The sequence below is a fragment of the Filicampus tigris genome, chromosome 7 (assembly GCF_054856515.1).
Source record: "Filicampus tigris isolate MCC_2025a chromosome 7, RoL_Ftig_1.0, whole genome shotgun sequence".
In the NCBI taxonomy this organism is placed as follows: Eukaryota; Metazoa; Chordata; class Actinopteri; order Syngnathiformes; family Syngnathidae; genus Filicampus; species Filicampus tigris.
In genome coordinates, this window is record NC_141223.1 from 6,041,882 (window position 1) to 6,069,846 (window position 27,965).

General features: G+C 42.9%; 1 protein-coding gene across 11 annotated transcripts in view; it reads left to right on the forward strand.

Annotated features, from left to right (window-relative positions):
• Positions 1 to 26,902, forward strand: part of numbl (NUMB like endocytic adaptor protein) — a 48,763-nt gene extending 21,861 nt beyond the window's left edge. For 5 of the 11 annotated variants that reach the window (XM_086036423.1, XM_086036415.1, XM_086036420.1 and 2 more), the window contains 8 exons: positions 12,901 to 13,051; positions 14,650 to 14,724; positions 16,353 to 16,427; positions 19,680 to 19,820; positions 20,683 to 20,890; positions 21,826 to 22,077; positions 22,842 to 23,021; positions 23,121 to 26,902. In XM_086036423.1, coding sequence (XP_085892549.1) covers positions 12,926 to 13,051; positions 14,650 to 14,724; positions 16,353 to 16,427; positions 19,680 to 19,820; positions 20,683 to 20,890; positions 21,826 to 22,077; positions 22,842 to 23,021; positions 23,121 to 24,256 — 2,193 coding nt within the window. In that variant the 5' untranslated portion in view covers positions 12,901 to 12,925 and the 3' untranslated portion in view covers positions 24,257 to 26,902. Of the gene's footprint in view, positions 1 to 1,386; positions 1,637 to 2,771; positions 2,840 to 11,893; positions 12,074 to 12,900; positions 13,052 to 14,649; positions 14,725 to 16,352; positions 16,428 to 19,679; positions 19,821 to 20,682; positions 20,891 to 21,825; positions 22,078 to 22,841; positions 23,022 to 23,120 lie in introns of those variants that run through there. The other 6 variants (XM_086036418.1, XM_086036417.1, XM_086036416.1 and 3 more) reach the window with 4 other exon arrangements.
• Positions 26,903 to 27,965: the final 1,063 nt, after the last annotated feature.

Below are 27,965 nucleotides of genomic sequence, written 5' to 3' on the forward strand. Positions count from 1 at the left end.
CGAACTGTCAAAGAGTGGCTGGATTTAAAGTGAGAGGGAAGCTAGCGCGTCAAATCACCACAAGCTTACACTAGTTTGATCCAACCTTCGAGGATGGACTGCTCAGTGTCAAAGGGTGTCTGAGAAGAGCCTCTGCATTCCTCAAGCTGAAGTAGCGAGTGATTCTACCGAGGGGAAATATCATCATGCAAGTGATACTGGGTAACCGTCACAAGCGAACTCAACACCAGGACCATAGACAAACTTTTGAAAGGCTCACGGCCAGCAGATACTGTATTGTTGGTGCTAGCAAGAGTGTAGCCAAGCGTATCAAGAACTGTGTCAACTCTGAATGGCAAAGTATGCTGCCTCTTAACTGAGTAACTCCTCTGCTCTTTTCTCATATACTGGAATTAATTGTTTCTATACGGAAATAGGATGGAAGTAAAACGCAAGATATAGTCTATTGCGCATGTTTAAAGAGGAACTCAACCCAAACATTATTTTTGTTCACGAATATGTTCTATGCAGGCCCACTAGTTGAAACAAGGCAATATGATTAATATGAGATAAGCGGCAAAATCCACTCGTTCTCAGCCGTCTCAGGGGGCGGCCATTTTGTCATTTCTGTCGACTGAAAATTACATCACAGACCCTCAGGGCTCAGATAACGACCAATCACCTGTTTTCTGAAGCTGAGCTATGATTTGTCGTTATTTGAGCCTTTAGGGTGTGTGATGTCATTTTCAGTCGACAGAAGTGACAAAATGGCCTCCCCCTACCACCTAAAACCTCTAAGTTGGAAGACGACCCCTCTACCACTGATCCATGGTACTGCCCCCATGCCTGAAAGCTGAAAGTTAAAAAAAAAAAAAAGTTGATTTAACATGATATGGCCGCTTTAGGTCCAGTTTGAATGAATCCTTTTGGCTCTTACTGCCTGTATTACTGTGACATGCCCTCCTGCACCCTCTCAGGGGATCCAGGCTCTTCCTCTTTGTGACCTGGTATAGTTCCACCTCCAGCTGTTATCCTCAAGTACCAGCCCCTCATCTCACCCTCTCGCATTGTACACTCTTGACCAGTGCACCAAGAGCAGATGGAGTGCAGAAAACTGTGTCAGCAGCACCCGTCATAACTCGCTTAACCACCACTCCCCTCCTCTTATTCCTCTTTTTTTAATTTTTTTTTTTTATCCCGCCTCTCCAGTATTTCCCCACTTCCAGGATTTGGGACAGACATTGATTTATCATTTATTTATAGCACAGCTGTGAGCATGCTCGCTTGTGCAGTATTTGTTTGTTTCTGTTCATCTGTACAACAGATGCTCATGTGGATCGTGGGCACTCCTAATTGTTTGCATGTATCTGTGTGTATGTGTGTGTGTGTGCGCGTGTGTGTGTGAAGGCTCTTTTTCCAAGTTAATCTCTTAAGAAGAGGTGTGGTTCTCTCTGGCTTTGCGCTCGCTCTCATCCCGGCTTCTCAGTCTGAGTGGCGATATCATCACACACACTCTCTCCTCCGCTCATCTTTTGCTTGTGCCGCTGTCGCTGCCACAGCCACTCGCCCACAAAACCTCGGCTTGTCACAGCTGCGACCTTCTCCGTCCGTCCACGATGAGTTCTTGCGGTGAGATTGGTGATGCCATCGAATCCAGGTGAGTCAGAGATTGTAGGGATGTAGTTGTAGGTTTTTGTGCAGGAACTGCACCGTACCATCAATTTATGCGCGATGTTTTCCCGCATTCCTTGATTTGATTTGCAACTGTGTATGTTTTGACTCCAAACTGGGTCACTGGTGCGCTAGTAATCACTACTACATTCCATTTCTCTGAGCTCTGTAGCGGTCAAGAGCAAACGCGATATTTTTCCTGATGGCTGTTTGCGTTATTGGCGTTGGTGGCTTTTCAAACCCTGCCAAATTGATAATAGGTCTAGTCTAGCCTGTGTCCACAGGGCTCATAGTAGATAATAGCCTTAGCAGATGCACCAACCACATGCCCATATGGAAAAGATTAAACATGCTATATTCATGCAAACACACAACATATCGATTCTGTGTTATTTGCGTGGATTTTGTATGTTTTGGAGCATGTTTTTTTTTGCCCATGTAGAGGTTGCATGAGTATTTGGCATGCATACCTATTCCGCAGCAGAAGGTATGTTTTCAATCACGGCGTGTAGCCTGGAGGATTTGCTTAATTCCCGGGACTTTTGAGACTCTTTTCTCGTCTTTTCCCTCTGGCCTGGCGACCAGGCGGCAGAGAGAAACAGCTCGAATGTGTTTTGTGGTATGCAGAAAGGACAAGGCGCAGAGTGAGAAAATGTAATGAGTGAAATGAGGACAAATGAAGAAAAGCGAGCTGCAGACGCAACAGGACGGAGATGAGATGAGAGGAGGGGTGTGAAAGTTGGGTTTGAAAAGGAAGGGAGAAAAAAAAAAGTGAAGATGGAGAGAGACGCCATGTGTAAATCTGGACAAGCAGACTCTGAAACTAGGCTAAAGTGATGGTCGCAGAAAATAAAAGCTTGAGTTTGGTTGTAGGGGAGATGTGAAAACCTTTTGAATGCAAACATAATGTTCAAGAAACATCCTGCACATGTGGAAAGCTTTTCATAAGTGCGGATGTTTTCCCAAAAATGCAGGACTGCCAAAACTATGAGGTAACATCTGACGTATGTTGGCTAGGCAGGACACTCCCTTTGTACTCTGGCAGCAGAGTTTGGCGGAATATTTTTTACATACAGTACACGAGGATTTCCTTTTTCAGTTCAGGACTCTTTTTTTTTTTTTCTCTCTCTTCTCCAATTTCCCCCACGGACTAAAACATGTAAGGTTGATTTGAAGGTCGTTAGCAGAGGTGGGTATTTTGCTAAAGTTTGCCGGTCTGTCATTCGTCATCCGGCAATTTTTCAAGGGTTTTGTAATAATGGCGAATGACGTTAGACGATCGTTGTTGTGTCTTAGTACCTTGAGGTGCATACCATGCGTTTTCCCATCCTATTTTTGTCAACGTCATGGACAAAATAACCCATTAATTCAAACTAGCCATCTTCGCGGTTGCTCCGACGCTGGCAGTGTTTACGTTGCCACATCAGTCTACCAAGTGACGCTGACCGCGTTGCCAGGTTGGCGTGAACGAACAAAAAAACCCCGTCTTTTTCTCTCTTTCTTGCTTTCCTTCCTAAAAAGGCACACTGTGTTCAAATGCAAATTTAAAACTATAAACAGGATGATTTGTCAAGTCATGAGGTCCAAGTCTAAGTCAAATTGAGTCACTTTGATACCAAGTCCCACGTCAAGTCATTCCCGTGTTTTTGGCAAGCAAGTCCTAAGTCCTAAAAATAGCAACTCGAGTCAATTCATATGACTCGAGTCCCCATCTCTGGTGAGCGCACAGTATCTGTGATTGGTGGAAAAGAATGACGTGAGTGGTGAGTGTGTGTACACCGCAAGACATGTTTTTTATACACCGGAACAATAAGATGAGAGACATCTTGGCTGTCACATTGAATTAGCGCAACATCATCCTTGCATATTAAACAGCCATCCCTCTTCTTAACTTCATTGAATTTTCCCAACACATTTCCAGTGTCTTTTTAGTCTCGTCAATTGTTGAGGCCGAGGGTTACAGATTGCAGTTTAGTGGGTGTGATTATAGCAATAACAGTCCAGTCTCCACTGTGATTGTGATGTGTTAGGTGAGATGGATCACTATCGTCTCCTTAATCTGAGAGGTGTTTGATAGGAGTTCTTCCTCACCAAATTATTATTTTTTTTATTCAGTCATGTTTTTATGGACCTTGCATTGTTCACTTGGACACATCCAACAATCTGGTGGCTTAGGCGAGATTTCATTTGGACGCCCCTCCATTGCCGACGCTTATAAAAGAAATCAAATAGCCTTGTTTTCACCATTTTAAAAAAATGTACAGTATAAGATATTATGTCACACAACTTAAAATGTAAAATGCATGCTAAATATATTTTTTTCTGATATGAGTATTAGACTGGACTCAACTTTCATTCAGTTGTAAATGACAAAATGTTGATTATCAGATGCAAAGTAGTTGTAAACTGCAGTTTAATATGACATATGAGCATGTTTAGTCATGGCGTAATGCTGATGTGGACTTAAACACTGATGTAAAGTTTAAAACAATTAAATTAGCATAAAGAAATGAAGGACTCAGTTTAGAAATCTGATATAAAGGCTTAAAAAGGGAATAGCATTTTGATAGACTATGAACTAGCTAGCTAGTTGTAAATACAAAAAAACAACAACAGTATAGTTTAAGCAAAGATGAGGCCAATGTAGACACCTGTTGATTTATTTTAATATCTACAATTGATCTGTAAGACCTTTTCCATCTCAGAAGGTACAATAAACGCCATTAATACAACAGAATGAGTCATGCTTCCTCTGAGTTTATCAGTTTTTGTGTTCAATTAAACAGAACCAGATTTCACACAGAGTGAGTAAATGGAGTCCAGATTATAATTATGATCATACTTTCCGTGTCATTTTTATTTGGGGGTGTGCAGTGAGGTTTTTGGAATGCAAAATGGGTGCTTTGACTCAATTAAGGATGGGAAACGGTAAAATAGCATATTGGCCTGAATAACAGCACAAGCGGGAATTGATCTGACACACCTCATCACACATGATGAGTAAACAACTATAAGCACTCAAAACAAACAATGTAAGTATAACCTCCCCTTTTGGGATTCACGCACAATAATAAATACGGTATGAGGCACTACAGGCAAACTTCAATGGCAAAGGTTGACTGCATGAGGTGTTAGTAGATGCATTGGAGAAGAAGCAAAAGTGTACATTGACTTTTCTGTCAGTTTTGCCTCACGCGATGTGAGTTCGAAGAGATCCATATTTATATCGTTGTTGTCTTATCCATTTTAAGAGGTGTTTTTTTGGGGGGGACATATTGATATACGTATATTATATTGACACCGTGTGCCTATTTTTTTGAATTTTTGTATGATGTCAGAGACCTTCGGGGTTATAGGCTGGCCGGCCCGTGATCGACACTGAGGAGAAAATACAAAGTGGGAGCACAGCATGACAACATGATAGTGGAGGGTATCGACTCCACTGCTCCCCTTTATGCCTGGCTGCACAATGTCTTTGGATTAGCTTCCCTGCCACACCCATTTCCGTCACTTTTACAGCACATGCATGCACAGACAATAGAACGGACATTACCTAGGATGCAGACACTTGTAACACATGAATGTAAACACGCTTTGGGATGGCTTGATGTGGTACACGCTCTTACTGCCGTGTGCAAGTGCAAGCGCGGATGATGGTGGATAGTTATTGGACATTAATATGCTATATCTCTTTTGAGAATCTTTTTTTGGTTGATGTTAATTTATTGATCTAAAATTCGTTTTTTTTCATCCCCACTTTGCTGACTCTTATGAGTTACAGTATAAAAAGGAGTTCTGTTTGTTTTTTGTTTTTTTGTGGATGAAACAAATTTTAACTACCGGTATTTAAACCTGAGTTGGCGGCATGGTGTTTAACTGGTTGGGACGTTCGCCTCACAGTGCAGAGGTCGTGGGTTCGAATCCGGCCCGGGCCTTCCTGTGTGGAGTTTGCGTGTTCTCCCCGTGCCTGTGTGGGTTTTCTCCAGGTACTCACGTTTCCTTCCACATTCCACCACATTCCAAAAACGTGCATGGTAAGTTGATTGAACGCTCTAAATTGTTCATACTCGTGTATGAATGTGCTATCAGCTCATTGGTCACAGAGCAGGGGATGTCCTAGGACCGTAAATTGTCATGTAAAGGGAACTGTTGTTCATTAATTCCATCAACATTTTACATACTATTTTTGACTCTCACGATATTACGGAGCGGCACGGTGGCCAACTGGTTAGCACGTCCGCCTCACGGTTCAGAGGTCATGGTTTCGATCCCGGCTCCGGCTTCCCTGTGTGGAGTTTGCATGTTCTCCCCGTGCTTGCGTGGGTTTTCTCCGGGTACTCCGGTTTTCCCCCACATTCCGAAAACATGCTTGGTAGGTTAATTGGACACTCTAAATTGGCCCTAGGTGTGATTGTGAGTGTGGATGCTTGTTTGTCTCTGTGTGCCCTGCGATTGGCTGGCAACCAATTCAATATTTGAATATACGATGTGTCGGGACAGTGAGAGAAATATTCAGGCCCACCCTGATTTTTTCCAGGCCCACCCGTTAGCCACGTTCTGGCTCTGGCAACCCTAGTTTGTGGGGAAGAAAAAATAAAGATAGATAACTGGTTGTTACGGCACACAACCGAGTGTATTGTGATGACTAGTCCACGTAGCCCAAAATGCATTGCAGCTTCCGTCACTAAGGGCAGATTTAAAGCTTATTATGCAAGATGACCACCTGCTAATGAGCTTTCTTTAATGCCTTGCGGTAGCCAACAACTCCTGTGAAACATGATATTGAAGGCAGTGAGGAAGGACACTATGCTTGTATATGTGTGTGTGCGCAAAAGAGACATAGAGACGGAGAGGGAGAGATGGATGACAGAGACAGCACTCACAATGGGTGCCAGGCTGATGGTCAGGCACATGGCTCTGCTTCAGCTGTCAATTTACATCAGTCAGCAACACACACGCACACACACACCTACTGTAAAACACTCTCCTGATCTCATTGTGTTGTTGCTAGAGAGCAATTGGGGATTGTGACTGAGTGATTTGTGGGACTGTGCAGCCACGATATTGACCTGGAAATGTTCCGAGTGACACGGCTGTCTGGGTCTTTCAGCGGCTGATGATTACAGAGCGCGTTTTGTGTTGTGATATTGCTTTTAGCACATTGTCCTACTTCGGGCTGAATTATATTATGGGATTTTAACACTAAGCCAGTACTGTTAAGAGCCAGTCGTTTACTTTCCATTACGTTCTATTTGAATGATGAGGGTTTGAGACTAAAAATTAAAAGCTAAAAATGAATTTTTATGTACCCTTTAATGTGACAATGATTTTGCAGTCTTCTACCATATGTACACTTGTGGTATTTGCGCAATAAATCTTTCAGGTGGTCTTGCCAATACAGAACCGTTATTTCCCGTAAGGTATGCTGATCTGACTATGAGCAGCATGTAGCCTGAAAATTCTCTCTCTCTCTATCTCTCTCTCTCACACACACGCACATGCACAGGCAATGAATAAGTCCACCCTGTCCTGGGTTAGACTTCAGTCTAAACACAAGTGGCCTCTTTTATCTCTACATAATCACACTCTTTTTTTTATTTTTTTTTAAAAATTATTATTATTTTCCAATAATCCATGCTCCACCTGTTGTCTAAAAACGTGTTTGTGCGATGGATGAATAGAGAGGGATTTTGCGTGAATTCTGGTGTCCTTATCCGGGTTACTCAGTGTCAGTTGAAGTCTGCAGGCCCCAGAAACTGGGTCAAGTGTATGCGTGTGTGCGAGTGAGTGGATGTTGTGCCTGTCTTTGCTTAAGGTCTGTTCTCTGCCTCTGAAACACTTTATACATGGAGAATCTCATACAAAACATACTTGTTGGCGTTTTTTTTTTTTTTTTTTTTTTTTTAGGTTAACCCTGCCTATCGTCGCCGTCATGTGAAAAACACTTATCTCCATTTTTTTTTCATTTTATTATTTTTACATGAATGGTGTTTCCGCGTTACAGACATCGCATTGACGTGAAAATTAAAAAAGTGTTTTTCACAGGACAGCGACGATATATTCAGATACACAGCAAATTTTGTAGAGTACATTTTACTCTCAAAGGAGTATATTTGGTCTCAGTAAAATTGAAAGTAAAATATTTAGCGAAAAGTTTAATATGAGAATTTTACGCGGAATAAATTTTACTCTGTTTACTGGGACTTGGTGGTTTTAGAGTAAAATGTAGTTTACAAAGTTGACTGTAGGCAAAACACACAGTTTGTTTGTGCATCACATGCTTGTGCTTTTCTGCAGAGAGCTCATGTTACAGAAGAGGAGTCAAATTCTGATGAATATACATTTTTCTTTGGATGTTTTACTAACTGTTGTTTGTTTTGTTATGCTTACTTGTTCTAATTACATGTCCCGCATTTATGCTTTTGATTACTTTGGAATTCGTTGTGGGTTACTTGTTTAGTGCCTGGAATGCATTTATTATTGCCTCAGTTTGTTAGTGAGTTTGCTCCACTTTATGGTAGAATAGGGATGCTGGCAGTCAGAGTCAACGTAGGCACAGCGGTTGATATACTTTTTATACATACACTGACACATACAGTACAGTTGAAACCAGAAGTTTCGTACACCATATAAAAAGACACATTTAGAGGTCTGACATGAAATCAGATGAAACTTTTCATGTTCTAGTTACATAATGATTTCTAATTGATAAATATCAGAATAATGAGTGAAAGATTTTCTTGAGACAATTTTTCATTACTTTCTTCAAAGTCAGAAGATTATATACAGCAACTGTGCCTTTAAAATAATTATTAGTCTAAGAAGCAAGTTATAAAACAAGATATTTCATGTTCAAACTGGATAAACGTTCTTGTTTTATGTTGTTGTTTTTTTCACAAATATAAACTAATTTTGAATTTGATGCCTGCAACACGTTCCAAAAAGCTGTGCCTGGGGCATTTTTACCACTGTTTTCACCACATCTCCAGATTCTCTGAGTCTTTTGATGACATTATGGACTGCATACGATGACATTCTAAATACCTTGCAATTGAACGTTGTTCTTAAACTGTTGGACTATTTGCTCAAGCAGTTGTTCACTAATTAGTGAACCTCACCCAGAGATGGGAACTCGCAACACGGACTCGTGAGAGACTTGAGTTGCTATTTTTTGTCCACTAAAGACTCGAGACTTGACTCACACTCGTCTTTTGGGACTCGTGAACATTACAAGTTTCTACGGTGTGGCTTGCTCTCATTTTTCTCTTCTTATTTCAAATCTTTATGTGTGTGTGTTTGCGTGTGCGATTACGCCCCCCGGCTCGTAAATTGTCCCTTTCTCTCTCCCTTTATCTTTTTGTGCGCCCGAGCAATGTCCTATGTTAATGACCTAGAATAGACAAATGCAACAACAACATACAAACAATCACTAGCATGGCAAACCCGGAGCAACAGGCTGTTACAGCGCTGTCGTTTCCAATTAACCTGCTCACCTGTTGATTGTTCCAAACCTCTGTTTTCTGAGCATTCCTTCACTTTCCAATTCTTGCGCTACCCCTGTCCCTGCTCTTTTGGAACATGTTGCAGGCATCAAATTAAAATTAAGAAAATATTTGCATAAAAGCAATAATGTGTTTATCCCAACTTCATTAGAATTGAAAGACCAAGTTGGAAAACAAAACGTGTCAGACACATTTAATATGGATTTGATTTTGCATATCCTAAAACTGGTGGTGTGGTTTTATTCTGAGTCATACTCAATTTAACGCTCACTTGCACGCACAGACAAACAAGCACACAATGTGTCTTTTCCTTCTTGCTTCCCATAGGAGGTGGGATTCACTACCATGTGGTTTAGAAGAAGTGTGAGGGAGGAGTATGTCCCATTTTGCCAAGTTTTTCGAGCTGCTGTTGAACACAAAACATCTGGATTATGGAGAAATGCTATGTGTGTGTGCGTGCGTGTGAGAGAGAAAGAGAAGGGAGTCCAGCCAAAGATATCAATCAGATTCCCATCTGGTGACCACTAAACACAGCTGGGAAGACATGAGGTCATGCTATCTTAGCACAGATTGTACAAAAACAAAACAAAAAATGCACATATCTATATATTTTGCTAGGTAAAGCTGCAGATGATAAAAAACACATTTCCACTCAATGATGCTGTAAACCATCAGTAGGAATGGCAACATCAAAGTTTGCAGAGTCATTTTGGTCGATTAACTTGAGCACTGCCAGCCCTGCTAGCACGGCTAGCACTGCTAGCGCCTCTAGAGCTTCTCGCGTGGGTTGTCAGTGTCAGTGTTGGCGGTGTGTTACTGTCATGTATAGCATGAACAATTAACAACTTGTTCCTGACTGTGTACATGTAAATAAGCGGATACTGAAGGCAGAAAAACGGCCTCAAGCATTTTTTTTAACCAAGATACTCAAATTACTCCAGACCCGTTTCAGCCCTACATGTATGTATCATGATTGTGAGAAGAAATCAATTCAAGTTCCACTTAATGTGCTCTTCAATCGCTCTGAAACCGACTGGTGACAGGACGTGGTTGTCAACTGGAATAAGATCCGGCTGCTGCTGTGACCTCGAACAGGATCACAAAATGGACGAATGATTGAAACGGCTAGTGTTTTGGGGGTTGTTTTTTAACTGTCGTGAGGTCTGTGAGTGGTCAGCTCGGGCGAAGAGACTTCAGATTCTACACAATATCACATCTCTGTGTATGTAGTGTGGACTAATGTATTGCAGATGTTTCGACGGGAAATTGCTGTTTTCTTTTGGCATCACGCCCACCAGTTTGTGTAGTCTACTCTGAGGTGCTGATGGCTTTATGACCACAATGGTCTTTTTATTGAATCATGCTTCAATGTATGTTCTTTTGCTGCTTCAAACAGTTGTGCAAAGGGTTGTTGTTGACAGGGTGAGGTCACAACTACGGAAAGTGTTCAGAAGTTGGCGTGCTCAGTACTGTCTCCGCCCTGCTGGGTCTCCAGTGATTCTCTCTTAAAGGGTGTTGACTATAGCGTTGTTCCTCATTCCGCAACGTGATGAATAGTGAGAGTTGTCTTTACTTTCGTGCCTCTTTGCTGCCTTATACAATACAATACAACTTTATTTATATAGTGCATTTCATAACAGCTACAGCTGTGACAAAGCACTTTACATTACAACAGGAAAATAGCAATAATATAACGTAAAGTGAAAGCAATAAATTAAAACACAAAAAACTTAAAATGAACCCTAAAATGCACTGGGAGCCAATGAAGGGAGACCAGAAATGGGGTTATGTGGTCCATCTTCCGAGCTCCAGTTAGGCGGCGAGCAGCAGCATTTTGGACCAACTGGAGACAATTTGATTTGATTTGCCTTCGGGGGCCGTATAAAATGATGCTGCGGGCCGGATCTGGCCCCCGGGCCTTGAGTTTGACAGTCTAAGTGTTAATCCACTCGTTTTTAGCTATCTCTGGGGGCAGCCATTTTGTCTTCTGTCGACTGAAAATGACAACTGCTCACAATGACCAATCGCGGGCTCCGATTCAGAAAACAGGTCAGCCGTGATTGGTCGTTGTGAGCAGTTGTGATGTCATTTTCAGTCGACAGAAGACAAAATGGCCGCCACCAGAGATGGCTAAAAACGAGTGCATTTTGCTGCTTAATTTATACTCCACAAACGCAAAATTAATCTGAATGCCGTGTTTCAACTAGTGGGCCTGCTGGGAACATATTCTTGAAAAAAACATGTTTGGGTTGACACTCCACCCTGCATTTCTTCACACGCGCTCCTTCTGGTGTAGCCTCTTGTCACTTCTAGTACGTCTCTCCCCAAAGTTTAGCGTACGTGCTAATGTAATCAGTTCACCACAGCTCATGCTCTCCCACAGACAGGCCCAATATGGGGGCACTTCTGTGGGATATTCCCAGCTAGCGCCTCCTTTTTCCTTCACCCGACTGTAACACACGCGGGTCCTTGATGCTGATCCCAGAAATGAATGGCACAAGCTACAGCATGTGCGCACATTGAAGGCACGCATGTGTTTGTGTGTCCATTCTTGGCACACAGCGCATGTCTCACATGCCAGGATGAGTAATGCCACTCAAGCTGTTTTGCAGCCGTCGCATATCAGTAATCCACATTACACACACGCCTGTGAGTTGAGAACGAGGGTAAATATACGCACGCTTCCGGCACGCCAGTCATTACCACGATCGCTGCAGTGATTATTAGAAGTGATGTGTCTGAGTGTGCATATATATTCGAATGCGCACCCCGAGCCACGTGCATAGCAGAGGGAGCTTTCTCTTCTCTCCAGTCTGCAGATTTTATGCTAAATTCATGGACATTATATGCCTTCATTGTCGAGGATGTGCGATTTCACACCCGGTGGTTGCCAGCATGCCGGTTTCTGTGGCAACCGGACGGTAAGAAAACGTTGCGGTTTGCCTCGTTGCTCCTTTCTTTGAACTCTGGATTTAAGATGAATGAAGTGACAGATGGCTGGATGGATGGTTGACAATGTTGAGCTTGACCAACTGATTAAACTGATTAACTTTTCATCATGGGGAGTCGTAATACGTTTTTGTCAGACACCCGGAGCTTACCGTGTGATGTGACAGTGTCTCATAGCCGTGTTACAGAAAAACAGATATAGCGGCAATTTGCATAAATACTGCTGCAAAGAAGCTTTAGGCGAGAGACTCTCAAATGTTTCCGATGCACCCCAGACCCTCTCCTGCGGCAAATGTTACTGTGGGGGAACGAAAACAGTAATTATCCTTTAAAGCAGCCTACGTTTGGATGGTGCCGTGTTTTATTGTGCGGCCAAATTAGCATTGCTGTACAGAGCAGAGAGAGAGGCCGAATGCTCTGATTAGTCAGCACAGACACAATAGTATTTATAGACTGCTGTTTGTGTTGATTAGGATGTGCACAGTTTGACTGATGAAAGCATTTACTACCAAGTAGCTCTGCAATTCATTCCACCCACTTGACACAATTTTAGGTACACCTGCACAATGCTGAGACCAATACAAAGGCTGGGTAATTATTTGCTTTTATTGAGATAACAATGCTCCATTTTGATTGACATAAGAGAATTGCAATGCATCATACTGAAAGCTATTTGATGTGGAGAATAGTTGTATTTCTTTGCTACTGTTTTCATTTTTTCTTCTGTGAAATTTGAAAATATTCAACTGTGGGGTTTTTTTCCCCCTGAAAATAAACTAGCTTCCTTCTTTGTCAACAGTACCAGGGAGCACGTGACCCCGGAGATGAACAAGCTTCGTCAGAGCCTGAGGCGGAAGAAGCCCACCTATGTACCCGAGGCCAGCAGACCGCATCAGTGGCAGGCAGACGAGGAGGCTGTACGCAAGGGCAAATGCAACTTCTCTGTACGGGTAAGCGTCCGCAACCTCCGACTATTGCATTTCGTTATACCTATGAGTCACCACTAAAGTTATTAATTTCTGTCATAACAAATCGTCGCATGTAATTTATTGCAGATTAGACATTAATATTGTGTGAAATAGCAGAAAAGGTTCTTCCATAAAATGACTGCGGTTCAGACCAGATAATATGACCATTGGGAAAAGTTAGTTTCCTTTTTGACTTTTTTCTTTGTGTGCCATCTCTGCAGATTTTAATATACCAACTCGAGACTTTTTTCTACACCGTGATGAGTAGGAATTCTTCTCTTAGAATTTGGTGGCAATGGCTGCCATGGAATAAATAATAAAAAAAAAAAAATTAAAAAAATTCTTTAAAACTTCCCAAAATCCGTATCTGATCTCCCAGTGGATAGAAGCTACAAATCTAAGTTAACAGTATGTTCACTTCTCTGAAGTGAAACATAAAATTCACTACCATGTTTATTTATCAAGACATTTTTGTGTGTGCACATATCATTCAGCCCAACATTTGCTGCACCTTTGTGGAAATGTACTGTATAGCTACAGGCTAAACTGAACTGCAGTAAAGGCTCACACCTCTCAAAGTGAGAGCTTGCGTGGTGATTATTTCATTGCCTGGAACACATTTCCACCCTTGCCGTTCGTTATCTTTGCTGCAGGCAGTATTTTTGTATTGACTTTTCTGAATATTGACGAGTGTTTGTTTGATCATGGCATTATGAACATAGTATGGTAAGATGCAAGATCACAATGGCAAGACTGACTTGGTTGGCTAGTCCATGGTCAAACCAAACTCTTTAGACTCCAGCTCAAAGGGTTGAATCTTATACTGTTTTTTCCTGCAGAATTCACCACTTGAAAATAGAGCCCATATGATTTTGCCAATGAGAAAAGTGCAGGCCCTTTTTTTCCTTTTTTTGATCGAGCGCATACAAAGAAGCCGCGGTCCAATAGCCTGATAACCTGCTCTGCTCCAGAAGAGAGAAGAGCTGGAGAAACAATGACGGATATTGAGTTTTGGATTGAGGAGGCGGACATGCAAAAGGGATGGAGAGACTCAAGATGTGAGCTGAGACTGAGTCACGCAATATCAGATAAAAGAGGCACACAATAAAGAAGCCTTGAATAGAGAAACCAGATGGGAAGGTTATATTTACGCAAGAACAATCTGGTATGGAAGTTCTTGTTTTTCAAAGACTGTGTTCACATATTCAATTTTATTTTGTGCAACCTTTTGACGAAGTAAAATTGAGTAAATTCAACCCAAAAATTCAGTGTCTATTAACTGGGAAGTGAAATTCAAAATCATAAGCTTTCATTCAATTTTTGGATGAATTAGGTTGAAGCGCCTCTGTTTTTGCTAATACCACCCATAGAAACTTTGCTTGAATGGGTCGGATGGTCGCTTTTATCATTTCAGTCGTGTCTTTGTCCTCTCCCTCAATGAACAGACTAATTATTATAACAGGCATTGAAGTCAATGAAATGGATTTAAAAATACCCTCAATGAACAGACCGAATTATTATAACAGGCATTGAAGTCAATGAAATGGATTTAAAAATACCATACATACTTTGATCTGCAGTACCTGGGCTTGGTGGAGGTGGAGGAGTCTAGAGGGATGCATGTGTGCGAGGAGGCGGTGAAAAAGCTTAAAATCGTGAGTATATGACGTGCGCACACTCACACAGACATTCAATACGAGACACTCTGACACACAAATAAAAACAATAAATCTAGTGTAGTGTTGAACACATTTCTAATGACGTACGCCTATCATGACCCACTTGATAGAGTCAGAAACATTTGCTGAGTCTTGTTTGGAGCTGCTGTGTGATGTTTGTTGTCATGTTGTGCCTTTGTAGTTTTGAGTTTTATACACAACCAGGAAACATTGGTGTGCGTTTGAAATGCACATATTGTACAATGTATTTCTTTTCCAGCCCTCCCACTTATCTGTAAAAACTCCAGAGAGTCTCCTCTTATTAATAAATCCCTCGCCCACCTCCTCATTTAGCTCCCATTTTAACTCCTGCGTCCATGAATTGCTTCCTGTCTATTCTGCTGTCTTTCTCTCTGTGGGATTATGCAATAACTGGGGTTGTAGGCTGCTGCAAAATGTTTCAAAGACAGTTATTTAATGCTTTCATAATGTTGCTCTGAATATTCATACACACACATTCAATCATACACATTCATAATTCCACAGATGCTTTAAAGAGGAAGTCAACCCAAACATATTTTTTTCAAGGATGCCCTCTAGTTGAAACAAGGCATTCTGATTAATATTGCGTTTGTGCAGTAAGAGTTAATCCACCCGTTTTTAGCCATCTCTGGGGGCGACCATTTTGTCACTTCTGTCGACTGAAAATGACATCACAACTGCTCAGGGCTCAGCTTCAGAAAAAAGGTCAGGTCGTCACCTGAGCCCTGAGCAGTTGTGAAGTCATTTTCAGTCGACAGAAGTGACAAAATGGCCGCCCCTGAGATGGCTAAAAACGGGTGGATTTTGCTGCTCAACTCCATCCATCCATCCATCCATTATCTGTACCGCTTCTCCTCACAAGGGTCGCGGGGCGTGCTGGAGCCTATCCCAGCTGTCTTTGGGCAGTAGGCGGGGGACACCCTGAACTGGTTGCCAGCCAATCGCAGGGCACACAGAGACAAACATCCGCACTCACAATCACACCTAGGGCCAATTTGGAGTGTCCAATCAACTTACCATGCATGTTTTTGGAATGTGGGAGGAAACCGGAGTGCCCGGAGAAAACCCACGCAGGCACGGGGAGAACATGCAAACTCCACACAGGGAGGCCAGAGCCGGGATCGAACCCACGACCTCTGAACTGTGAGGCGGACGTGCTAACCAGTCGACCACCGTGCCGCCGCTGCTCAACTCATATTCCACAAACTTAATATTAATCAGAATGCCGTGTCTCAACTAGTGCGCCTGCTGGGAACATATTCTTGAAAAAAAATGTGTTTTAATTGATTTCTTCTTTAAAACAAACAAAAAAAAAATCTAATTTTGATTTTGGGGGGAAAAAAGCATTTTGTGCCTACAATTTTACATGGCCCTCCTCTCTTCACTCTTCCACCCACACCCAGTGATGTAAGTTTACATCATTAGTATGGCAAGAACCATGACATGCTAACAATAGCTTTTGATGACATCACTGCTAGAATGAGTCCATTAATTAGGTGAAGTGAGACATGTAAATGAGTCACCTTCCTGTGCAGCATTCATTCTCTTCCATGTTTTTTTTTTTTTTTTTTGGGTCCTTGCAGAGCGGGAAAAAGACAGTGAAGGCGGTATTGTGGGTTTCAGCTGACGGACTCAGGGTGGTTGATGATAAAACAAAGGTAAGCATGTTTCTCACTTATGTTTTACCCCACATCTGTTCTCTTGTACTTTACTGTATTGCAAAGAAAACCAACACGACATTACAGACGTGCACATGTCACCAACACTTGACTGAGGAAAACCTTCATCGCAGAAAATCACCCTTTATTAGGCGTATTACTGAATTGTAAATTTCACCTTTACAAAGACACCAATGCTCACTTTGGATTAACTCTGTTCACATGCGTAACAGATAGAAGTAACCTGCCAACATCAAACTGAGAGCTGTTAAAAGGCAAATTTCTTTACAATATGTTCTATGCAGGACCACTAGTTGAAACACGGCATTCTGATTGATATTGTGTTTGTGGAATATGAGTTAAGTAATAAAATCCACCCATTTTTGTCCATCTCAGGGGGCAGCCATTTTGTCAGTTGCTGTCAACTGAAAATGACATCACAGTTGCTCAAATAACAACCAATCATGGCTCAGCTTCAGAAAACAGGTGAGCCATTATTGGTCGTTACCTGGGGTTATTATAGTTTTGGAATTTTAATTATAGTTAGTTTATAATTTTGTTTTGATTTTTTTGTTTTGTTTTAATTTAGTTCGTTTTAATTAGGTTTTAGGGCGACTGTTAGTTTTTATTAGTTTTAGTTCTTTCAAAAACACTTAATATTATTTCAGTTTTAGTTACTTTTCGGATTAGTTTTCTTTTTTTTTTTTGGTATTGTTTTACTTGTGTGCAGCATTTGAAAATGTTGTCACTTCTGTCGACTGAAAATGACATCACAGTGTCTCAGGGCTCAGATAACCACCAATCATGGCCCAGCTTCAGAAAACAGGTGAGCTGTGATTGGTGGTTACCTGAGCCCTGAGCAACTGTGATGTCATTTTCAGTCGACAGAAGTGACAAAATGGCCGCCACCGGAGATGGCTAAAAACGGGTGGAGTAACTCTTCTTCCGTACCTCAAACACAATATTAATCAGAATGCCTTGTTTCAACTAGTGGGCCTGCAAAGAACATATTCTTGAAAAAAAAAAAAAATGTTTGGACTGACTTCCCTTTTAACTACATGACAGGTATTAGCTCGCAGTATGATGCGATGCTCTTTGACATCACACATCGACATCTACAGAAAACAAGCATTATTTACCTCTTTGACTGTCAGTAAAACGAAGCATTACTAAGTTTACACGGGCACGATTATTAACCTCGTATTACAATTCACTAGATTGTGCAGATGTAGCCAATGAAGTGAAAAGCGCAGCGTTAAATTATTTTGGCCCTAGCGGCTTGCCAAAGGTGCTTAGCGGGAAGGGAAGCTCAGACATAAAATTGCACTTGAGGAATGTCTGGTGACTGAGAGGCCTCCCTGTGTGAGTGCAATCCACCGGGGGACTCTTTTGAAAGTAGATCACATTAAAGAGCTACAGAGAATAAAGGAGAGAGTGAGTTCAATGGAGAAACCCCGTACGCTCCTCCTTGTCACATTGTAGGAAGACCACACACACACACACACACACAACGTCACATCTTCAACAACCCTCTCTGGCATGGCTTCAAAATACCAAGTCTGTTTCTGCTCCTTAGCTTCTAATCCGAATATGTCCTGATGTCCCTGTTGAAACGTTTTTGTAGGTCTGGAGTCCATAAGCCCAATTAGCAATTTACAAAACAACTACTTACTCAATGCGTGTTCGTTTTATCTTTCAAGAAGGTATCCAATGTAAATAAAGACTCACACAAGTCGATTGAATTTTCTCGTCTGTTTTTTTTCACCATCTCTGAAGTTTAGCGACCATAGAATAATCAGATCTGGGCAGCTTTTCCATCCTCGCGAATGCTCTCACCCGAGACGGTCGAGGGTAGAAAAGGGGCGCGGTCTAACACGCGGCCCTCACATTTATACTGTCTTCAAAATCTAGACATACATAACAGTGCTAATTTGGTTGGGTCTGGGATGTCTTTGTTGTTTTGGTTTTATTGATTTTTATGCTGATTTGAACTGTAACGCGCTTTTTGTTTATATAGCGTATTTCATAAGATTTCTTATCTCTAAGGCTGCACACAAATGTGACGTCACACGTACGGGTCTTTATTACGATGATCCCACTTCTCTCGTCCCCCTGTGGCTCTTCATGACCTTCCTGAGTCAGCCCCAATCAATGACAAAGTGGTGAAACGCAGACTCCCAATTCACTGCGTGTCTGTGAGACATCTGACCTTCATGATGCGCCACCAGGAAGCAAAGTTCAAATTCTTTCCTTCTAGATACATGAGACAGTCACGTGTCACCATGATGTAGCCTTCCTTGCTGTTATTCGTCACGCGGACACACACACACACGCGCAAAACCTTGTCTACGCCAGTTTATCGGGTATTCATTTCCTGCACTTGGTGTGTCCTATCAAGACGAGGTGATGCTATCTAGTGTTTTTTATTTTTTTTGGCGCATTGAATCAAAAAGCACACGGCCGCAGTCAGCTGTCTGAAAAGAAGACACTCGGCTCTGCACTGCCTTTCACCTTGGTACCAGCAGCCCCCCCCCCCCCCTGCATTCGCTCACAGTGAATGGCCCGTTATTCTTTCCTCTCTTGATCCGCTTTCCCTTCTCTCGTCCTCATTCACTCTCTCTCTCTCTCTCTCGCTCTCTCCCCTCTTCCACCCCTTTCTTTGTCTTCTGAGGCCGAAAAGGACGCGAGTGGACGCGCGCGCGAGCCCCTCTGTCTTCCTTTGTCCCTTTCATCTGCCTCTCGGCTCTTGTGTCGTGCTTCCCATTTTGTTTTTGTTTTTTGGAGTGTCAAAGAGGTGAGCCCCGGGGCCCCCTAAATATACACGAAGAAAGCGATGCCCCCCCCCCCCCCTTCCAAGTCTTCTCTGCAGACGCCCAGGCAGGCTGAATAAACCTTTCGTAGAAGGAAAGGCGAGCGGAGCAAGAGATTTAAAGAGAGGCCAGTGTCAACAGTCTGTTGTTACCGACTTTTATAGGGAGGACGGAAAAGGCCTCCACGGTTCGGAAATAGCGGGTTAGGTATTGGATCCGTTTACTCAGCTCTCCATTGGTCTTGACTCTCAACCCATCTTGGCCAAACTGATGTCCATGCAAAGAAATGCGTCAGTCGAACTGCCTCTGTCAGCTTTAAACTGAACTTCTGCTCAAAAGATACCAACTGTCAAAGTTGTCGTTTACACACACCAATGGAAGCAACTGGATCTACTGTATTCTAATGTGTGAGGTGTCCAAACGTTTCTTTTCATTCTTCCAGGACCTGATTGTGGACCAGACCATAGAGAAAGTCTCCTTCTGCGCTCCCGATCGGAATTATGACAAGGCGTTCTCCTACATCTGCCGAGACGGCACCACCAGACGTTGGATGTGCCACTGCTTCATGGCTCTCAAAGACTCGGTGAGGGGGGAAGCTGCAAGCTTCTTTGGCTCTCTGCCTGTTCTGAATTTATGCCACAACGAATCGTTCCATTTTTAAAGTCCCTTGAACGTTTGAGTCTGTTACTTTGTACTGTTTTTCTGTCGACTGAAAATGACATCACAACTGCTCAGGGCGCAGGTAACGACCAATCACGGCTCAGCTTCAGAAAACAGGTCAGCCGTGATTTGGTCGTTACCTGAGCCCTGAGCAGTCGTGATGTCATTTTCAGTCGTCGGGAGTGACAAAATGGCCAACCCCGGAGTTGGATAAAAACAGGTGGATTAACTCTTATTCCACAAACACAATATTTATCAGAATGCCTTGTTTCAATTAGTTCGCTTGCATAGAACATGTTCTCGAAAAAAAATATGGTTGGGTTGACTTCCGCTTAAAAAAAAAAAAAAAAAAAAAAAAAAACGAAAAGTAACAGAACAATAGAACTGTTAAATACGAAAATAGCAAACTGGGGAATAAAACACGCTGCCAAACGGGCAGTAAAAACTAACCTCAAACGTATGGTATAAGGCATTCCACCACACACTCTCCATGTCTGCTTATTCTTAACTGAAGGGCCTTGTGTTGTTTGTTTGGCTGCCACAGCGGGACAATTTGTTGGAAAGGAAAACAGTGTAATCTGATTGAATGTTTTCCACAGGGCATCCTAAAGTTAAACAACATGAGATGTAAGTGGGATGATTCTAAACCAATCTGATCCTCATTGTGTCAATTGCACTGCATGCCGAAGTCAGTTGAATCAGACTGGCTGAAATCCTAACGATCAGTCAACACATCTGGGATGGTGACGGAAGTTCTAAAGGTGTTTTTATTTCTGCTCCATTAGGGGGAGAGACTGAGCCATGCAGTCGGCTGTGCCTTTGCTGCCTGTTTGGAGAGGAAGCAGCGGCGAGAGAAGGAGTGTGGCGTGACGGCGTCTTTCGATGCCAGCCGCACGTCGTTTGTACGCGAGGGCTCCTTCCGCGCCAACTCTGCCTGCAGTCAGCATGGCAGCGGTAGCGAACGGGATGACAAACCGCAGGAAAAGAACAAAGGTGCGGTCCTTGCGCACGTACAGTGTGGTATCTGATTTAAAAAAAAAAAAAAATTAAAAGAATTTTGATAGCTTTTTTTTAATGTAATATTCCAATTTCTTGAGATGGTGAATTTTGGGTTTTGGTCACCTGTCAGTTATAATCAGCCACACTACAGTATTAAAAAGATATATAAATAATGTATGAACAAGGTTATCATGAAAAAATAAAGAAATAAAAAAGATTTTCGTTCATGAAATAAAAACAAAAATGAAAACTAACTGAAGTTAGACATCTTACATTCATAAAACTAACTATAATTAGAGGGAAAATGTCTTTCGTATTCGTCTTTGGGTTTATTGTAAATGTATTTATTTTCGTAATTGCTGTACATCTGTAGCGACAGACGAATTGTAGTTTACGTTATTAAACGATGGTCAGTGACCTTTTATTTACCTTGCACAAATACTCCATATATTCCAAAACTAATACAAAACGAATGAAAACTAAACTACAACGAAGCCTTTTTGAAAAAATAAAAACTAACCATCTTGCTCTAAAAACTAATTACAACTAACTGAGTTTAAACACCAAAAATTCAAAACAAAATAAACTATATCTTTAAAGGAAAATTCAGCCTTATTATATTTCCAAGTTATATTTCCATAATATTCAAATTTCTTTACCTTTACATGAAGCCAGGGTTATATTTCTGGATAGGTTTTTTTTTGTTTCGTTTTGAGTTTGTTTTTTAAATTAAGTTAGTTTTAATTATTATTTAGAGTGGGGTTGTTAGTTTTTTAGTTTGTTTTTGTTGACTCTACTGCATCATACTGAGAATGATTTCCCCCTCACGTTTACTTATGGTCATCAAAATTAGACCTACTAAGTTATTTATCGGTGTGTTAATAGAATGTACCTGTGTATTGACTGCGACTCCACTCTCCTTCCTCCAGACCAGCCCACTGTCCATGCAGCCCTGCCCCCCGGTACTGCCTCCCCACCCGAGGGCGCGGCAGAACCTGGCGGGCCTCACGCCATCCCCCGCCGCCACGCGCCCATCGAGCAACTGGTGCGTCAAGGCTCATTCCGGGGATTCCCAGCTCTGAGTCAGAAGAACTCTCCCTTCAAGAGACAGCTGTCACTTCGCCTCAACGACCTGCCATCCACACTGCAACGCAAGACCGACTTCGAGGCCAAGAACCCTGGTGAGTTGAAAGGTTCTTGCAGTTAAAAACAGTAGCTGGCAGTAAGATCTGCCTCTATTTTCCGGCTTGGCCTTAGCTGACGCTTATTGCAATGCTGAACTGCCAGCCGTAATGGCGAAGGGTCAGATTACACTATTTACCGTGATTTGACGTTGTATCGCATTACTGCTGTTCAATGTGGGGAAAAACGTTTAAATGTAGAATGGCAGTCTCAATGAAAAACAATAGGGGTGTGACGGTTCACTGAAGCCCCGATTCGATTTTCGATTTGCGCATCCCGACTTTCGATTCGATTTTTAAAAAAAATCGCTACCATGCTTGTCTCTGTGCGCTAGTGTGGTGCTGCAGCCATCCACAATCGCAGTGATGTCTGGTGCAAGCGCATAATTTGATCGACACATTCAAAATGTGGTATGCATCTGAAATGGAAAAAAAAAAATAGAGACATCATTTTATGTTGTCTTTTGTTAGGTATTGCTGTATAGGGCTTGTGATTGCTGAGATGTCCAAGTTCCATTTCTGTCGATTTAAATCAATTATGATTAATCGTTACATCCCTTAAAAAAAACGATATTTTTACGAAACGATATGAACAATTGAAATACTATTTCACAAATGATTTCAAACGGTGCGATATTCTTGCAAAAAAAATGGTTTTACTTCATTTACATGGCAATTCTCCTCATCTTTTGGTTTATCTCTCTCTTACACTCTTCCTTATTCTCATCCTCCCACTTCCTTTTTGTGTGGTCCTTTCTTGCTAGTACTAGAGGTGGACATGAGCTTGTCTGGCGAGGGGGACATTAATGACCTGTGTAGCCAGATCAACACCTCCTTCACCAAGCCATCCGAGGACCCTTTCTCCAACCCTTGCCCGCCTGCGATTGGTCAGCCAAACTGCGTCGTGCCTCCAGCCCTGCCTCCTCCCCCGGCGCCAATGCAGGGTAACAAACAAGCAGTGCATTCAATCACACGCATCGGTTGTCGATTTCTGGCTCATTCGCTTTCATAAGTGCCATAAATCCTTCACTTTATTCCCGTAGCTACGTCTTCTTGGGTTCAACCGGATCCCCCTCTCCACTGTCCTCCTCCAGTGTCAGCGGTGATGCAGAGTGGACACAAACGTACCCCCTCCGAGGCGGAACGATGGCTCGAAGAGGTCTCCAAGGCGGTCAGGTCCCAGCAGACACCCCCACCGGGTCCCGCCATCCCCACCATTCCGGGGCCGCCGTCTGTATCGAGTCAGCAGATAACGAGTCTGGCCCCGGTGTCCACTCTCTCCATGTCGCTTGGTACCATGTCCAAACCCCTCATTGCAGGCACCTCTGTGATCTCGGCTCAGGCACCGATGCCCCTCCCACCTATGTCCATATCATCGGTCCCCCTCATACCCGGCCCTCCGATTTCAAGCCCCCCTATGTCTTTGCCTTCAATGTCCATTCCCACCATGTCTGGTCCGAGTATGTCAGGAGCCCCTATGATCCCGCCCTCACTACCGGGGCCTCGAGGCTCCCTCCCGAGCATCTTGCAGCCCTTTCCTTTGGCCTTCGACGCTACTTCGGCTCCCGTGGGCATGTTCGCCAACCAGCCTGTCCAGCCGGCTTTTGTTCCCATGCAAACCTACATGCCGGGCTTGGCGAGCAGTATGACCTACCCAAATGTCAGCGTACCCGTCGTCGGAATCACGCCATCGCAAATGGTGGCCAACGTCTTCTGCACGGCCAGCGGCTCATCCGGCGCCGGAGGCGCCATCGGCTCCGGAGCCGGAGGGTCGAAAGTGGGCTCCCTCGGAACGGGCAGCACCCACCACCCTTACTCAGGAGTGCCCACCGGAGGGTTTTCCACACCGTTCCCCTCCGCCCCTCCGCTTTCAACAGCCATTAATGGTGTCCCGACGCACAGCAGCGCCTCAGCAGCCCTTCAGAACGGCAACTCGAACAGCGGCGGCACGAGTAGCTGGCCGCCAGAAGGCAGCCAGCTGACTGCTCCCGTGACCAGTAATTCCCAAGATGACGAGCGTTTTGAGGCCAAGTGGGCGGCACTTGAGAGCACCAACGCCAAACCAGCAGCTCAGGCGCCTGGAAGCAAAAGTCCAGCAGCAGCAGCAGCAGCAGCAGCAGCAGCAGCAGCCAACCCGTTTTCAAACAACCTGCAGAAGACTTTTGAGATTGAGCTCTAAGAAGAGGAGCAAAGTGGGTCGCGCACGCGCTGCAGTCACAAAAGGGAAAGCTCGGTGCTAATTCAAGCATCTCTTCTTTGATTGGTATGCAGTTCCGGAAACGTTGTGGCAGCCTAGCATCCTGCTAAAAGCTCTCTAATAAGAGTCTATCTACACCATATGATGTTGCTTTCTTGAGGCTCCGATGAGAGCTTTACAGATTGCTGGGCTGCCACCGGGAGCTTTTCACATCCCGAACGGATCATGTGATGATCCAAATCCTGCCACATCACCTCGTTTCCGCCTCTTTCCCGCTGACATGTCTGCACTCCGGCTTTACTTTCTTTACCGGTTACAAGTCTCTCGACACGCTGAGCGCGTCTCTCGGCGGCGCGCTCGGTGGTTGCTTTCTTTCAAAGGTGACTCGGATGCATTCCAATCCAATTGATTGATTTTGGCAGTATTTGTTGTGGTGATGAATCCCTTGCGAAGAAATCATTCTTGGTTTGACCGATGACCAGATCGATGCTCTTGTTACTGGCGCAATTGTCAGAACCGATTGTATTTACAGCGGATATAAAATGTCTACACAGCCCCGCAAAACGTTTTCAACCAATAACGTGACCCATGACCCGGACAACCCAATTTAAAAATCAAAATCTTTTCGAGAGGCGAAGTAAAAATGAACTAACTGATATAATCTCATTTGACGCGTGTAGTATTAAAGCAACACTGTGTCGTTTGTCAGTTTTTGTTGATTATGGCGGCGCCATGTGGACAAAGGCGGGAGTGTTTTGACAAAAATCAACCACATGCGTGCAAGCACATAGTGTCATGAAATCCTGAGCCGTCCTTATAGCAAAAGGAAGAAGTGAGTATGCCGTAAAGCGATTCGGGACATTTGTATTTTTTGGTGTGCCAGGGTTGATCCCATCCTCCTCAAAGTTGCTTTGTGCCAGTAAAAACGATACGGCCCCCCTCAGGGCATGAAGTCCCATTCAACTACTGTACTTGCAAGTCAATGTTTCATCAAAAGAGTTGTGAAAATTTTTTATTAAGGTCAATTTCTTGCCCAGTGCTGCTTTAATCAATACGTCCCCAGTTATAGGAGGGTGTGTATGCTTTTTTTTTTTTTTATATCACAAAAACCTGTCATTTGAACAGTGGTGTGTAGACTTTTTATAGCCACTGTACCTGGAAGGACCCGCTGTCCAGTAGAAGTGATTTATTGCCAAAATTATTTTATTTATTGTACTTTTTATGTTGTCAAGTTCTATTTACTTAAATTCAAAATGTTGAAGTGTTTCCTTAAGATATTTTTATCCCATATATTTATTTTTGTCGAACTCTTCAGAAAGACTTGGGAAACAAAGAGGACCACACAGGTCAACTATTTGGTTGGGCAGCAACAGGGAGTCCGGGCATGTTACAGGAACCAAATAGCCATGGACGAAATGTATCATGTTGCCTCGCAAAGTGTATATAGTGGCATGTTGCTCCCACCCATACTGTGGGCACTTTGGCTTTTTCCAGACAAATCAATAGAATTTCACGTTATCTCTGTTGGACATTTCCGTCGCTAAAATGTTCCAAGGCACTGCAGGATATCCTACGCCGACACCTTTGCAGACAAGGACAAACAAATGTGATGCACTCGCTACCTTCCAATATCCATTCACGTGTTCGATTACAGGGTGGACTCGAATCAAATTCTGCTCGATTGCGTTCACGACATCAGTCCGTCGCAATTGTTCTACACGCAAATTGTGGGGGGTGATATGAATGAGAAGAGGAATGTGGCGGACCAGAGGACGGGTTAACTGTATGCGAACAACAGAAGGAGAGAACGGAGCAACACGGTTGAATAAAATCCTGAGATGGAGAACGATAAAGGGACGATCATGAGATGACGCGATGGAGACAAGAGGGAACAAGAGCGTGTGGAAAACAGAGGACAGGGACACTTGTCCGCCGCCGCCGCCATCCCTCAACGCTTCAAACCTGCGTTGCAAAGAATCATTTTCACTATTTGTTTTGACAATGTTAGCATAATCCATATTCATAGTCTGATAAGCAAGATTCACCAAACTGCTTTTGCGTTGAAACTGAAACGGCCAGTAAGGCCGTCAAGTCTTAGAAAATGTTTGACACTGCGGAGATCTATTTTTTAACGGAGGACTTTTTCAGGTGCTCTAAATCAACGGGAGTTCAATTGTATGAAGGGTCACTGACAATGTTCCGTGTTTGTTGAGTATGATTCATTTATAAAATATTTTTTAATGAGGCAGTGACGCTATTTGAAAGGCTGCCTTCTAAAAAAAAACATGACGAAGAGGTTCCAAAATGATCAGGTGCTTTGGTTTCTGATAAATCTTATCCCCCCCCCAACAAATCCAAATATATGAAACAAGATCCTATTTTATTGTTCTCTGAAAATATATTCTTCCACTGTACTTGTTTACGCGCCCTCTAAATTATATGTAGGTTATTGCAACAAAGCAAACTAAATGACCTCATGAACTTGATTGTAAAACTAGTTTAGTGATGGCAACAGAAAACAGTGGAGTTTATTTTTAATCTTTATTTACAGATTTTTTGTATTTAAACCTACATATTTGTATTGTAATTACATTGTACAAAAGATGAATAAAGTAATATAATACAATACCTGTGCATTGTTGTAGCTTTGTGGTTTTGTGTGCGTGCGTGTGTGTGCGTTTACGCCCCCGCTGTATCTTATACGGATGCATTTATTACATTGAAACGTCTCTAAATATAAAATACTGTAAATTAAAATCAAAATTGCTTTTCGCCATTTACGTACGCCCCATACATACCTTATCCCGGATAACACACACAAGATAGGCTTGGCGTATTTCTGTCAGTCAGTAAAATGGGCGTAATCCATGTTATTACATTGAACCACTGTTGAACCACTAGAGGGCAGACTATGCCTGTTTGTACAATGTTACTGCGGGGAATGCACATGAAAAAGAAAAAAACGGACTACAGTTTTGATGCAGGCAGTTAATAAAGGCGGCTACGTGGTATTGCAGAAGAGAACAGTAGTCTTTGTTTTTAAAAGAACCCGACACAACACGTCAGTCGGTACTTAACCCGGTTAGGGACGATTTCAGAAACTTCTCACCCTCCTTTCTCCATCCCCAAATTGGGCGTCTGTCCGTGCAGACCGTTCCACCCCTGTGACGGAATGTGTAAATGTGCATCTATACTATAGATACTCATAGGCCCCTGTAGAATCTATATGTGCACCTATACAACTTATCGAATCTATAGGTGCCTATGTGTGTAAAATACAATCAAACATATTGCTGTTCAGTCCTGCCATGATTACAACACATATAGAATACCATTCCATTGTACAAAAGGTTTGCGGTCCGTTTATACCTACTGCTTACAAAAAATAGTAATCGCCTATAGGCAGGTCCGCCTATGATTATAAACGGGCTTCCGTTAGCGTTTACAACTACCAACTTCGGCAACCGCCCCCTCCCCGGGCGACATTTGTAACAAACAACTGCCACTGCAATTCAATGCATCTGCTTTTAGCTTCTTCCAAGACCTTTTTGGAGCTTTATGTACCTTTACAGACCTCAGAAGCCTCGCTGCATTCAAAGGAGACGCATTTATTCCGGCCCTCAGTTTCGTATCATGGGGGAAACGTCAATTCCTCTCGTAGGTTCCCTTCCCTCACTCAAATATGTGCCCC